This window comes from Eretmochelys imbricata, chromosome 5, assembly GCF_965152235.1.
Source record: "Eretmochelys imbricata isolate rEreImb1 chromosome 5, rEreImb1.hap1, whole genome shotgun sequence".
In the NCBI taxonomy this organism is placed as follows: domain Eukaryota; kingdom Metazoa; phylum Chordata; order Testudines; family Cheloniidae; genus Eretmochelys; species Eretmochelys imbricata.
In genome coordinates this window covers 975,993-989,809 of record NC_135576.1, presented here as the reverse complement: position 1 = coordinate 989,809, position 13,817 = coordinate 975,993, and the positions used below count along the sequence as shown (strand labels likewise).

General features: G+C 57.8%; 1 protein-coding gene across 1 annotated transcript in view; it reads right to left on the bottom strand.

Moving 5' to 3' along the window:
* Positions 1-235: 235 nt before the first annotated feature.
* Positions 236-13,817, bottom strand: part of NPR2 (natriuretic peptide receptor 2) — a 56,609-nt gene continuing 43,027 nt past the window's right edge. Inside the window, exons 12-22 of the mRNA XM_077818068.1 lie at positions 10,230-10,301; positions 9,602-9,761; positions 5,525-5,680; positions 4,530-4,698; positions 3,642-3,788; positions 3,202-3,325; positions 2,788-2,856; positions 2,365-2,539; positions 2,055-2,153; positions 1,647-1,738; positions 236-1,127 (exon numbers count right to left, since the gene is read on the bottom strand). Coding sequence (XP_077674194.1) covers positions 1,065-1,127; positions 1,647-1,738; positions 2,055-2,153; positions 2,365-2,539; positions 2,788-2,856; positions 3,202-3,325; positions 3,642-3,788; positions 4,530-4,698; positions 5,525-5,680; positions 9,602-9,761; positions 10,230-10,301 — 1,326 coding nt within the window. The 3' untranslated portion in view covers positions 236-1,064. The remainder of the gene's footprint in view (positions 1,128-1,646; positions 1,739-2,054; positions 2,154-2,364; positions 2,540-2,787; positions 2,857-3,201; positions 3,326-3,641; positions 3,789-4,529; positions 4,699-5,524; positions 5,681-9,601; positions 9,762-10,229; positions 10,302-13,817) is intronic.

Genomic DNA, 13,817 nt, shown 5'->3' with positions numbered 1-13,817 from the left:
ACTGCACACAGGGCAACCGGCACACAATGCAGGAGCCAGTGTTCACAGCAGCCCCTGCAGCTGGTCACCAACTACCTGGCCAGGCAAAGAAGCCTGACTGGCCAGGTCTCCCCAGCCCTCCGCTCAGGGTGGCACCAGCTTCCCTCCCACCCCCAGTCAGCCGCCCAGGGTCACACTGCGGCAGTGCTCTCCGCTTAGCCCCCCCAGAGACGTGCAGGGTCTGGTTCGGGAAGTCTGTATTTCAACACAATCGTCTGCACAGTTTGATCCCTATCTGTACACTGGAGGGAGGCTGTGGGCATGGCCACGCTGTGGGCGTTTGCCCAGCCCACTGGGTAGTTACAGGGCAAGGGGGAGGAATGCGGGACAGTTACAAGGGAAGGCGTGAGCAGCTGCATCGTGCTCGTGTGAACCAGGCCACAGGACAGTGGGTGAGGAACACCCCCACCTCCAGCTGAGGGCCAGCCCTGGCAGCAGCCCCCAGTTTGCTCACTTCGGGGGAGGGTGCAGAGTACTGGAAAGAAGGCCAAGTGCCATGGGGGAGCAGCCAGGCCCCTGGGGGGACGGGCTCAGAGCCCGCTGGGCCCAGGGGGTGGCGAGGCTGAGGGGCTCAGAGCCAGCCGAGCCTGGGGAGGGGATACCAGGTTACAGAGACTCAGGGCCCCGGGGGCTCGTTCTCAGGCGCTGCCCGGGGCCCTGCCAGCCCTGGTACAGCCAGGTTCCGAGGAGCCGAGTGGGGTCGTGGGCCCGGCTGGCTCCCGCTATCCCCGCCAGGCCCTGCACTCGGAGGCTGAGTGGAAGGAGACTGCAGCTGGGCAGGCAGGGCCAGGTGGGCAGCACGGCTGTGTATGTCTCCCAGCAGGGCCCGTGGAGCTCGGCTGGGTTGGTTGGGGCCTGCAGTCCGGAGGCAGAGCCCGGTGCCAGCCCAGGAGCCACCTGTGTGCTGGGCGCTCCCTGCCGCGGCCGGGGAGTGGTGCTCAGAGACGGCGCGCAGCCTCCTGTGTGCGGAGCTCAGTGACGAAGCCCCGCTCAGTGCAGAGCCCGAGTCAGCCCAAGGGCCCGCCTCAGATGATGCTGTCGTCTGTCCGCTCGCCCAGCAGCCAGTACGTCCGCATCTTCCCTTTCCCCTGGAAGGCAGAGGGGAGCAGGTCAGGCCCGAGCCATCGCCTGGGGCTGGGCCCCACGGCCGGGCTGGCTCACCCGCCCCACATCCTCCATGTCCCGCAGCTGGGGCCAGGCCTCTCCAGGCTTCCCCTCTGCAGAGCTGGGGCCGCCCATGCCCCGCTGCACTCCCTGCCCCAAGAAGGGATGCCGCATTGGAGAGCTCGGCAGTGCCCGTTGTTCCAAGCCGTGCAGTGCGCTCCCGAGGGGCTCTCCCCGCTGCCAAGATGTGCCCGTCATGGGCAGAGCTGCTGTGGCTGAAGTTGGCACAGGGGCTGCTGGGCTCTCAGCTGTGCAGGGGCCCGTCGGTGCATTCCCATGGCCATGGCATCCTGGCTGCTGGCCCCACACCTGGCCCCTCCACCTGCTTCCAGCTTCGTGCTCACCTGCCGGTGCCCAGTGCCCCAGGAGCACTGAGATGCCAACAGCCCTGCCCCCGTCCATCTGGTGGGACCGGTCCTGGCAGAGCGGGACCCCAGACTCACCTTCATTTCCACGTCACCTCGGAGCTCCAGCTCGAAGCAGCCAAACTCATCCAGGACCTCCTTGGTGGTGGACGAGATGTGGATCTTCAGTGCTGGGTCAGAGGAGGGGGAGGAGTCACCAGGGGCCAGAGCAAGGGGTCTGGAGCTACACCTGTGGACCCACGGCTTGGATCTGGGCTGGGGGTTCCTGGGCTAGATGGGCTCAACTGGGCAGTTCCCATGGTGCTGCCTCCAAGTCACCTTGCCATAGGGCAGCGAGGGCCAGCCCTGAACTTGCCCTGCAGCTGGGCGGGGGCCCATTGCCGTACCCACCAGGGAGCGGCCCAGGAGTAGGGAAAGCGGGAGGGGGATGGGTGAGCTGCGATGCCAGGGCACAGGGCTGGGCTGCCCGCTGAGGGGGAGACTTACCCTGCCCGTTGGACTCCATGCGCGAGGCTGTGTTCACCGTGTCTCCAAACAGGCAGTACCGGGGCATCTTCAGCCCTACGACCCCGGCACAGACAGGACCTGCCGGGGGAGAGAGCCGTCACCTCTGCGCAGGACCTGGGAACCCCTGCCCTCGCCCAGGCCCCCTCTGGCCCCAGGACAGCACGTCCCCCCCAGTCCTGCTGGTGACTCGGAGCGTGGTGCCCCACCAGGGAGCTGGGTCCAGGCCCTCCCTGGGCCCACCCGCTGGCTGCATGAGCCTCGTGTCTGCAGAGCGGGGCCGGCGGCTCACCGGTGTGGATGCCGATGCGCAGCCGGAGCTGGTCGTTGGGCCGATGCCGGATTTTGAAGGTTTTCACGGCTTCCAGCAGCGCCAGCGCCATGCGGACGATCTCGTTGGCGTGCAGTTTCCCGTTCCGCACCGGCAGCCCCGACACCACCATGTAGGCGTCTCCAATCGTCTCCACCTGGGGGCCAAGCAGAGTCAGGGACGAGCATCAGCAAACGCATGCCCGGGTCTGCCACCCCAGGGAGTTCAAAGCGGGAGACCCCACCCACACTCCCATCCCGCTGAGAGCCAGGCCCCGGGGCCCCTTGCCGAGGAGCATCTTCTCAGCTCCCCACCCCCTCCCCGGGGCACGAGCGCTGGGTTCCCCGCGACCGCCAGGCCCAGCCCTGAGAGCACCATGCACAGCGGCCGGCCGGCCCGTCTCACCTTGTACACGTCGAAGTTATCGATGATGGCGTCGAAGCAGGTGTAGAGATCGTTCAGGAGGGTCACCACCTGGGGGCGGGGAGCACAGGTGAGGGCCGAGCGCCCAGCCTCCCTGGCCGCTCGCTGCGCAGCCGGCACTGCCCAGGGCGCCCAGCCACACCCCGCGGGCCGCGGCTCCCCACGCCCGGGGCCAGCCCATGCTGAGAGCCCCGGGAACTGGGCTGCCGGGGGGAGGGGAGGCTGCTTTCCTTCAGACCCTCCCCCACAGGGCACCCCCTGGCTACCCGCAAGGCACTGTTCTCCCCCTCCCTGGCTACCTGCATGGGGGGCTCTCCCCCCTGGTTACCTGCATGGTATGGTCTCTCCCCTCCCCCGGTTACCCGCAGGGGCGCTGCTCCCCCCCACCTAGGTTACCTGCATGGGGGTGCTCTCAGCCGACAGGGCTGTGAACCCCACAATATCGCTGAAGTAGATGGTGACGCTGTCGAAGGCCTCGGCCCGCACCGTCTCCCCACGCTTCAGCTGCTCGGCCACGGAGCTGGGGGTGGGGGGCAGGTCAGTGTGAGCGCTGCTGCCCCAGACTGCCCCCCCGCTGCGAAAGGGGAGCAAGGCCGAAGCACCAGGCCCCTGCCCCCCGCCCCAGGCACCGTGCAGGGTGCACCAGTGCAAAGGCCTGTAAGCCCCATCCACCACCCACTCCCGGGGCACTCTGCCCCTCACTCCACCGCACGCTCCTGGAGGGGCTCCGCACACCCGCCCCATGCCAGCGCACACCCCTGGCGGAGCTTGGCATGTGCCCCCCCGGCGTTCCCCCCTTGCTAGCGCATGCTCAGGGGCTTGTGTGGGTCACTCACTGGGGCAGGATCTGGTAGAGCAGGGCCTCGGCCTTGCGCTTCTCCTCCAGGTAGGCCTGCGTCCGCTCCTCCACCAACTTCTCCAGGTTGTTGGCGTACTGCTCCATGCGCGACAGCAGGTTGTCCAGGATGCTGGTGCTGCCTTCCCTGCAGAGACAGGCCAGCAGAGAGGCCACGGGAGGAGACTTGTGGGGGGCCTTGTGTCCACGACACAGGGGTACCGTAACACCCCCCCCCCAGAGCCTGCTCCCCAAGGGCTGCTGCTCCCCAGTCGCCTCCTGGGTCTGGCGCTCAAGGAGCGGCCATGACACCACCCAGAACCCCTCTTGGTACCGTGACCAAGCGGGAAGTTTCGGGAATGACTTTGTGGTGTGCCTCAGTTTCCTCTATATTTTGCATGGGTCCGTGGGGGAGGAGGGAGAAAGGACCTTTCGTTCTCAGGGCGGCCGACACACGGGTCTGAACGTCACCCCGCTGTCTGGTCTGAGGCCGGCCCCACAACAATGGAGGATCCGAAAACCCAGTCACCAGGACAGTGACAGCTGGCACCCAACACCCCAGGGGGAGCAGAACCCCCGCCCCAGCTGAGCACACAGGACTGGGGAGGTGGGAGATAAGAAACCCCCCATATTACCCCTGCCTGAGGGGCCACGTGCGACACCGTAATGCTCCTGTGTTCGCACACTCCGGGTGCTGGGGAGTGACGCCGTCCTGCTTCCCCGTTCCTGCCCGGAGCGTGCCCCCATCGCACATCTCGGCCCCGCGCCCAGCTGTTCCCACGCCCTGAGGGCGCGCATCCAGCCCCACACACCTCCCCCAGTGCCCCTGGGTGCCAGCTGGCATGAGGCCGCGCCCCAAGCCCTGCCCCACCCCGGCCGGGGCACCCACTTGTTGAATCTGCGGATGAAGATCTTGATCTGGCTGAAGTCAGGGCGCTCGGCGGGGTCCTGCGCCCAGCAGCGCTCCATCAGCACGGCCAGCTCCTCGCTGTGCAGCCCCAGGTCGATGGAGGGCCGGAAGAAGGGCTGCTGGCTGTTCCGCACCTTCTGCACCACCTCTGCGGGGACGGAGCGCGGCACGGCGTGGGCCACGCGCCGGGGCAAGGGCACGGGGGAGCCCAGCCAGGCCCGGGGTGCCGTCTGAGCGGCTGGCTGTCCTCACCCTGGGCTGGACCAGCCCTTGCACCTGGGGCTCCGGGCCCCCACCGCCCTGTCACCTAGGGACCCAGCCCCGCCGCCCCCCACTCGCACCTCGGGGTTCAGGCCCCCCGCCACCCTGTCACCTAGGGACCCAGCCCTGCCCCCCGCCACTCGCACCTCGGGGTCCAGGCCCCCCACCACTCGCACCTCGGGGTCCAGGCCCCCCGCCACCCTGTCACCTAGGGACCCAGCCCCCCCCCACTCGCACCTCGGGGTCCAGGCCCCCCACCACCCTGTCACCTAGGGACCCAGCCCTGCCCCCCGCCACTCGCACCTCGGGGTCCAGGCCCCCCACCACTCGCACCTCGGGGTCCAGGCCCCCCGCCACCCTGTCACCTAGGGACCCAGCCCCCCCCCACTCACACCTCGGGGTCCAGGCCCCCCGCCACCCTGTCACCTAGGGACCCAGCCCCCCCCCCACTCGCACCTCGGGGTCCAGGCCCCCCACCGCCCTGTCACCTAGGGACCCAGCCCTGCCCCCCGCCACTCGCACCTCGGGGTCCAGGCCTCCCGCCACCTTGTATCCTAGGGACCCAGCCCTGCCCCCCCCCCGCACTCACACCTCAGGGTTCGGGCCATGCGGCCCTGTCACTTAGGGACCCAGCCCTGGCCCCGCCCCACACACTGTCACCTTGGGGCCCACCCCTCCGCCACCCCATCCCTAGGGACCCAGCCCCCCCTCACCCTTGGGGCTCAGGTCCATGCCCTCGATGTAGAAGGGCCCGTTGCGCAGGGCAATCTCCTGCAGGATGATGCTGAAGCTGTACACATCGGCCTTCTGCATCCCCTGGGGGGGCAGGCGCCCCTTCTGCAGCAGCTCTGGGGCCGTCCACAGCTTCTCTGGGAGGAGCAAGGGGCAGAGCCATGTCTGACCGGAGCCCCACGGGTCCGACCTTCACCCGCCCTGAGAGAACCCAGCAGCCCAGAGCCCCCAGGGCCAAGCCCCACCCAGCTCAGTGGAGCCTGGCCGGGAGCAGTGCGGTGGCAGGCTGTGGGGCAGCCCAGGCTTGAAGGACCACATGGAGCTGCCCTCTCAGCCCTGGGCAGGTTGCGGAGCATAGGCGCCCCCTTCTCCTCTGTGACGTTATTGACATGACCTGTGACCGTATAGATTACTGCTGTAATATTCGCAGCAGATATTGTACAAAGGTTGTCGTGTGCGATGTCTATGGGAAGGTTCTGGTTTGCTGGTTAGGATGATGCTATCTGTCTGGGTGTATCATTTTTGTAGCTGAAATTATGAATATTGGCTCTGTACTTGTATCGCAATGTGTTTGATTGTAAGTAGCCTCAGTGAAGCATGTGGTCAGCTTCTTGAGAAAGGAATTTGCAGATTAAGTGCCCAATCAGGAAACACTTAACTGACAAAAAGAAAAGGAGTACTTGTGGCACCTTAGAGACTAACCAATTTATTTGAGCATGAGCTTTCGTGAGCTACAGCTCACTTCATCGGATGCATACCGTGGAAACTGCAGCAGACTTTATATATACACAGAGAATATGAAACAATACCTCCTCCCACCCCACTGTCCTGCTGGTAATAGCTTATCTAAAGTGATCATCAGGTTAGGCCATTTCCAGCACAAATCCAGGTTTTCTCACCCTCCACCCCCCCACACAAATTCACTCTCCTGCTGGTGATAGCCCATCCAAAGTGACAACTCTTTACACAATGTGCATGATAATCAAATTGGGCCATTTCCTGCACAAATCCAGGTTCTCTCACTCCCTCACCCCGCTCCAAAAACCCACCCCCATACACACACAAACTCACTCTCCTGCTGGTAATAGCTCATCCAAACTGACCACTCTCCAAGTTTAAATCCAAGTTAAACCAGAACATCTGGGGGCGGGGGGGTAGGAAAAAACAAGAGGAAATAGGCTACCTTGCATAATGACTTAGCCACTCCCAGTCTCTATTTAAGCCTAAATTAATAGTATCCAATTTTCAAATGAATTCCAATTCAGCAGTTTCTCGCTGGAGTCTGGATTTGAAGTTTTTTTGTTTTAAGATAGCGACCTTCATGTCTGTGATTGCGTGACCAGAGAGATTGAAGTGTTCTCCGACTGGTTTATGAATGTTATAATTCTTGACATCTGATTTGTGTCCATTTATTCTTTTACGTAGAGACTGTCCAGTTTGACCAATGTACATGGCAGAGGGGCATTGCTGGCACATGATGGCATATATCACATTGGTGGATGTGCAGGTGAACGAGCCTCTGATAGTGTGGCTGATGTTATTAGGCCCTGTGATGGTGTCCCCTGAATAGATATGTGGGCACAATTGGCAACGGGCTTTGTTGCAAGGATAAGTTCCTGGGTTAGTGGTTCTGTTGTGTGTTCTGTTCTTCCTGGACACTACAGTGCTAATAAACAATGGTCACATAAACACCACCCTATACCGGAAACCTACTGACCGCTATTCCTACCTGCATGCCTCCAGCTTTCACCCTGACCACACCACACGATCCATCGTCTACAGCCAAGCTCTGCGATACAACCGCATTTGCTCCAACCCCTCAGACAGAGACAAACACCTACAAGATCTCTGTCAAGCTTTCTTACAACTACAATACCCACATGCAGAAGTAAAGAAACAGATTGATAGGGCCAGAAGAGTTCCCAGAAGTTACCTACTACAGGACAGGCCTAACAAAGAAAATAACAGAACGCCACTAGCCGTCACCTTCAGCCCCCAACTAAAACCCCTCCAACGCATTATTAAGGATCTACAACCTATCCTAAAGGATGACCCAACACTCTCACAAATCTTGGGAGACAGGCCAGTCCTTGCCTACAGACAGCCCCGCAACCTGAAGCAAATACTCACCAACAACCACATACCACACAACAGAACCACTAACCCAGGAACTTATCCTTGCAACAAAGCCCGTTGCCAATTGTGCCCACATATCTATTCAGGGGACACCATCACAGGGCCTAATAACATCAGCCACACTATCAGAGGCTCGTTCACCTGCACATCCACCAATGTGATATATGCCATCATGTGCCAGCAATGCCCCTCTGCCATGTACATTGGTCAAACTGGACAGTCTCTACGTAAAAGAATAAATGGACACAAATCAGATGTCAAGAATTATAACATTCATAAACCAGTCGGAGAACACTTCAATCTCTCTGGTCACGCAATCACAGACATGAAGGTCGCTATCTTAAAACAAAAAAACTTCAAATCCAGACTCTAGCGAGAAACTGCTGAATTGGAATTCATTTGAAAATTGGATACTATTAATTTAGGCTTAAATAGAGACTGGGAGTGGCTAAGTCATTATGCAAGGTAGCCTATTTCCTCTTGTTTTTTCCTACTCCCCGCCCCCCCCCAGATGTTCTGGTTTAACTTGGATTTAAACTTGGAGAGTGGTCAGTTTGGATGAGCTATTACCAGCAGGAGACTGAGTTTGTGTGTGTATGGGGGTGGGTTTTTGGAGCGGGGTGAGGGAGTGAGAGAACCTGGATTTGTGCAGGAAATGGCCCAATTTGATTATCATGCACATTGTGTAAAGAGTTGTCACTTTGGATTGGCTATCACCAGCAGGAGAGTGAATTTGTGTGGGGGGGTGGAGGGTGAGAAAACCTGGATTTGTGCTGGAAATGGCCTAACCTGATGATCACTTTAGATAAGCTATTACCAGCAGGACAGTCGGGTGGGAGGAGGTATTGTTTCATATTCTCTGTGTATATATAAAGTCTGCTGCAGTTTCCACGGTATGCATCCGATGAAGTGAGCTGTAGCTCACGAAAGCTCATGCTCAAATAAATTGGTTAGTCTCGAAGGTGCCCCAAGTACTCCTTTTCTTTTTGGGAATACAGACTAACACGGCTGTTACTCTGAAACTTAACTGACAATAGACCTTGGGAGACTCCAATCCACACATGAGAAGTCTTCCTGGGACGCTCAAAGTAGCATGTGAGCAATGGCTGCGGCCTGCAAACTGAGTCATGCATGGACATGTGACTTGCCCACGTGACTCCAAACTCCATCTTGTTGCTGTGATTTTGCACAGGAGAACAAAGGGGTTTCCGCTCACAAGAGAGAGAATATAGGAGGACCTGGAAACCCCTCCATTTAGTCTTCCATCCTGCTTCTTACCTCTGGAGGGACTTTGCTATAAACTGAAGCTCTGAACAAAGGACTGAATGACCCATCCCAGCTGGGGATGTTCTCCAGAGACTTGATTTGAACCTGCCGTTTATTTCATCCCTGCTACAAGCCTGACCCAAGAACTTTGCCATCACTGTCTGTCATTGATTTCATTGAACCCATTCTAGCTCCCATCTCTATCCCTTTCCTTTTATGAATAAACCTTTAGATTTCAGATTCTAAGGGACTGGCAACAGTGTGATTTGTGGGTAAGATCTGATTTGTACATTGACCTGGGTCTGGGGCTTGGTCCTTTGGGTTCGAGGGAACCTTTTTTCTTTTACTGGGTATTGGTTTTCATAACCATTTGTCCCCATAACGAGTGGCACTGGTGGGGATACTGGGAAACTGGAGTGTCTGAGGGAATTGCTTGGATGAGACCGAAGTCCTCTCTAGCTGGCTGGTTTGGTGCCTTAACAGTAAAGGACCCCCAGCCTTGGGCTGTGATTGCCCGGCTCTGAGCAATTTGTCCTGAATTGACACTCTCAGTTGCGTCCCGCCAGAGGCAGCATCGTCACATGCTCCTGGAGCGGGGCTCCTGGGGAGGAGGGGGAGGGCGGGGAGCAGGTGCACTCCGGGGTGGGGGTACTCACTGGCATACAGCGCGTGGCTGTCCTCAGCATCGCAGCTGGAGCGGAAGCTGGCCAGCCCGTAGTCCGTGATCTTCAGCACAAAGCGGCTGTCCACCACGCAGTTGGAGGACTTGAGGCTGCCGTGGTGCCCAATGATGCTGTTGTGCAGAAAGGCCATTCCCTGTGCCAGACAGACACTGCTGAGACGTCGCCTGTCGGGACCCCTGGGGCTTCCAGACCAGGAGACAGCCCCGACCTATCCCCCAGCCAGAATCTGGGGGCACCCCATCGGGGCAGAAACTATAGCCCCTACGGCCCAGGGGCCACGAGAGCTGGCACGACCCAGCCACGGCTACCAAAGGGTCACCAGAGGGAGATCGCCAGTGCCCCACCCTGGCTAGCGGGCTGGTGCCATGGGGATCCACACTTCCTGAGACATCAAAATCAGGGACAGGTGGTTCCCTGGCACCTTTCCTAGTGGGGTGTGGGGCCTAACAGAACAGGGAGTGTTGCCTGCAGGGCTGGTGATGCTGTCTGGCCATGGGGCTTGCTCACCCCAGTGCTGTTCCCCCAGTGCCAACAGGGCCCCAGCACGAGGAGCCAGACCCATGGGTCCAGGGCAGAGAGGAACCCCGCCACGCTCTCGTACCTTCACAATGTCATTGATGAGCGAGTAGCGGAACATCCAGTCCAGGTTGATGCTCTCGTTCTCCAGGATGTCCTGGGAGAGGCCAGAGAGGGAATTGTGTCAGGTGTGGGCTCCGGGCACCCCAGCCAGGCCCTCTCATTGGGCAGGTGTGCCACACCCCATAGGACACACCAGACAACAGCACCATGACTCCCCCACCCCAAGACATGCCCCAGCCTTCATGACCCCATGCCAAGGCCCCTAGCCCTGGACACAGCAACCCCCACACTGAGACACGGCACTGCAATCAGGGTCATGCCTGGCATAACGATGGGGTTTCTCTTTCATAGATTCACAGAGCACCAGGCCAGAAGGGGCCATTAGATCATCTAGTCTGAAGTGCCGCAGAGCACAGGCCATTCTAGTTCCCCCACATACCCCTGTACAGAGCTCACTGACTTTGTTTGGCAAAGCATCTCCCAGAAAGGCTCCAGTCTGGGTCTGAAGGGCCCGAGATGGAGAAACTGCCCTGGACCTTGGCAGTCTGTTCCAATGGTCAGCCACCCTCACTGATCAATACTGATGCTGTATTTCCAAGTTGAATTTGTCTGGCTTCAGCTTCCAGCCATCAGTGCCCAGGGTTTGCTGTCTGGGAAGGTCCTTACACACTGTCAGCAAGTCGCTGCTCAGTCTTCCCTTTGATATGAAACAGGGGGGGGATTTTACCTCTCTACAGCATTGGGGAGCCCGATACAAGATACTGCATCCAGTTCTGGTGTCCGCATCTTCAATCAGATCTTGGAGAGGGGGCAGAAAAGAGCCACAACAATGATTCGAGGGCTGCAGAAAATGCCTGACAGTGAGAGACTTAAAGAGCTCAGTCCAAAAGAAGGTGAGTGCCATGATCAGCGTGTAAACACCTTCACAGATGGAAAATCCCTGGCACCGAAGGGGAAAAGCAGAACCACCACCGATGGCTGGACGTTAAAGCCAGAGAAATTTCAATTGGAAATACGGCTGCTGAAGCATGGGAACGGACTGCCACGGGCAGTGGCGGATTCTCCATTTCTTTGTGTCTGCAGATCAGCCCCGGAGGCCTTCCTGGAAGATGCTTTAGTCAAACCCAAGTTCTGGGGCTCAGTCCCAAGATAACTGGAGCGATTTCTCTGGCCTGTGCTCTGCAGGGGGTCACTGTCAGAGTAGCCATTTAAACTTTATGAGTACAGGAATGTTCTTCATTTTGTACATTCTAATTCACATCGTTTGCCACTGATACCTAGTTCCCCTTTTTCAATTTGAATTGCTGGCATCACTTCCCCACTGAACCAGGACGGGCTCTTCGCCAGAGTTCGCCTCTTGCACAATTGTGGGATCATTTTTGGCCAGCTAATAAACTCTTCTTTCAAAACTCCCACTTTTCAGTCACATTCTTCTGTCTAAATTTTTCCTCACCATAAATTGCACTCATAATTTTCCTCTGCGTTGGGAGAAGCCCTTCTGAAGCAGCAAGTACTGATCTCACTGGTAGAAACTGTCCTCCGCTTGCTCGCACTGAGTGTGGTCAGGTCTCAGTCATGGTCCCTGGGCAACCACCAGCCTCTGCACCAGTGACGGATTCATCTGTACCCACCATAACGAGCTCCGCGGGCTGGGTGCAACACCTTTTGTATTCGAAAAGCACCATCTCTAATGTCTAGACACTGCTGAACTTGTACCATGGGAGGCAGGAGACCTCCCGACTGACGTCACCCACGACAATGCAACTTTCCTTTCCACTCACTGCAGAGAGATGCTGTGACGCAGCGGGAGGGGGGAGGTTTCAGTTTGGTGCTGGGTGGAGGAACGCAGGGAACCCCAAGGCTGGGGTCTAAGCTCCCTGCTCCCCCAGAAGGACTTGACTGAGGGGTCCTGGGGGTACCCACAACCTCTGTTTTGGACTGTGTTCCTGTTGTCCAATAAACCTTCTGTTTTACTGGCTGGCTGAGAGTCTCAGTGAATCCCAGGAAGAGGGGTGCAGGGCCTGGACTCCCCCACACTCCGTGACAGGTGCCTAAGAAGGAGTTTGTCCTGCTCTCTTGTTGGGCCTGTGGTCTGCAACAGTCCCTGCCAGCCCCTTTCCTGGGCTCTGTCAGCTGCCACAGCCTCTCCAGGGATCACCGCCCAGCAGCAAGCGAGCCGGTGGCATGCCCCATGTGACGTTATTGACATAATCTGGGACCATATAGAACATTGTTGCAACCAAGGTCCTGTCTTGGAACCAAATCTTGTATAAAGGGGGTCAAATAAGGTGTCTAACACTAGGTTATCATTGGCTGGTTACGATTATGCTGTCTGTATGTGTGTACCATTTTTGCAGTTAAAGTTATGAATATTGGCTCTGTACTGTCTGTAGTTCAAACTTGTGCTGTGCCACTGGGGGACACCCCAGACACATTGGTGTCAGCTCTGCCTAGCCTGCTGGATGGCCCATTAAGGACCATCAGCTACTACAACTGACCCATTGAGAGAAGGCAGACATGCCTTGGGACTCAGCCAGGTAGGCAGGGACCTGCCTATGGAGAGAACTCTGAGGTGTTTCCAGGCCAGCTGATGGGCAGCTTGTCCTTGGGACAAAGAAAGAAAGACCACATGGCAAGAGACTATCAAAAGCTGCTGCAGCTCCGCCATCTTGTCTTCAATCCTGCTTCTTTCCTCTGGAGGGACTTTATGGAAGGAAGCTCTACACAAAGGACTGATGACCCATCCCAGCTGGGGATGTTCTCCAGAGACTTGATTTGAACCTGCCGTTTATTCCATCCTTGCTACAAGCCTGAACCAAGAACTTTGCCATCGCTGTATGTCATTGATTTCATTGAACCAATTCTAGCTTTCATCTCTATCTTTTTCCTTTTATGAATAAACCTTTAGATTTTAGATTCTAAGGGACTGGCAACAGAGTGATTTGTGGGTAAGATCTGATTTGTATAGTGACCTGGGTCTGGGGCTTAGTCCTTTGGAATCGAGAGAACCTCTTTTCTTTTACTGGGGTATTGGTTTTCATAACCATTTGTCCCCATAACAAGTGGCACTGGTGGTGAAACTGGGAAACTGGAGTGTCTAAGGGAATTGCTTGTGTGACTTGTGGTTAGCCTGTGGGGTAAAACCAAAGTCTTCTCTGTCTGTCTGGTTTGGTTTGCCTTGGTGTGCAAATAAACCCCAGTCTTGGGCTGTAGCTGCCCTGCTTGAAGCCATTTGTCCTGAATTGGCACTCTCAGGTGGGTCCCACTGTGACGAAGCGGGACTGTTCTTAATGTTTCCTCTGAATAGTGTGGGGGTGCCTCAGTTTCCCCTAGGCAGTTCTTAAGTCTCTAGGTCGTGGGATAAGGGACTGTAATTGTTGCAGAGCAAAGGGCCAGGGTACATAAATGGCCGACACTCTGTCTCCTGGCAACTGATGGCCTGGGCCCTTCCCCCCTGCAAGGTGAGAGAAGACAAAAGCCTTGGAGAATCCGGTGCCCTCCTGGCCCGGGAAGGGGACAAAGCCCAGAGGAAGAGGGGCTGGAGGGAGTTTCAGTTTGGGGCTGGCTGGGACATGGAGTGAAGTGTAGATGTGGTTGTCTGGCTCACTGC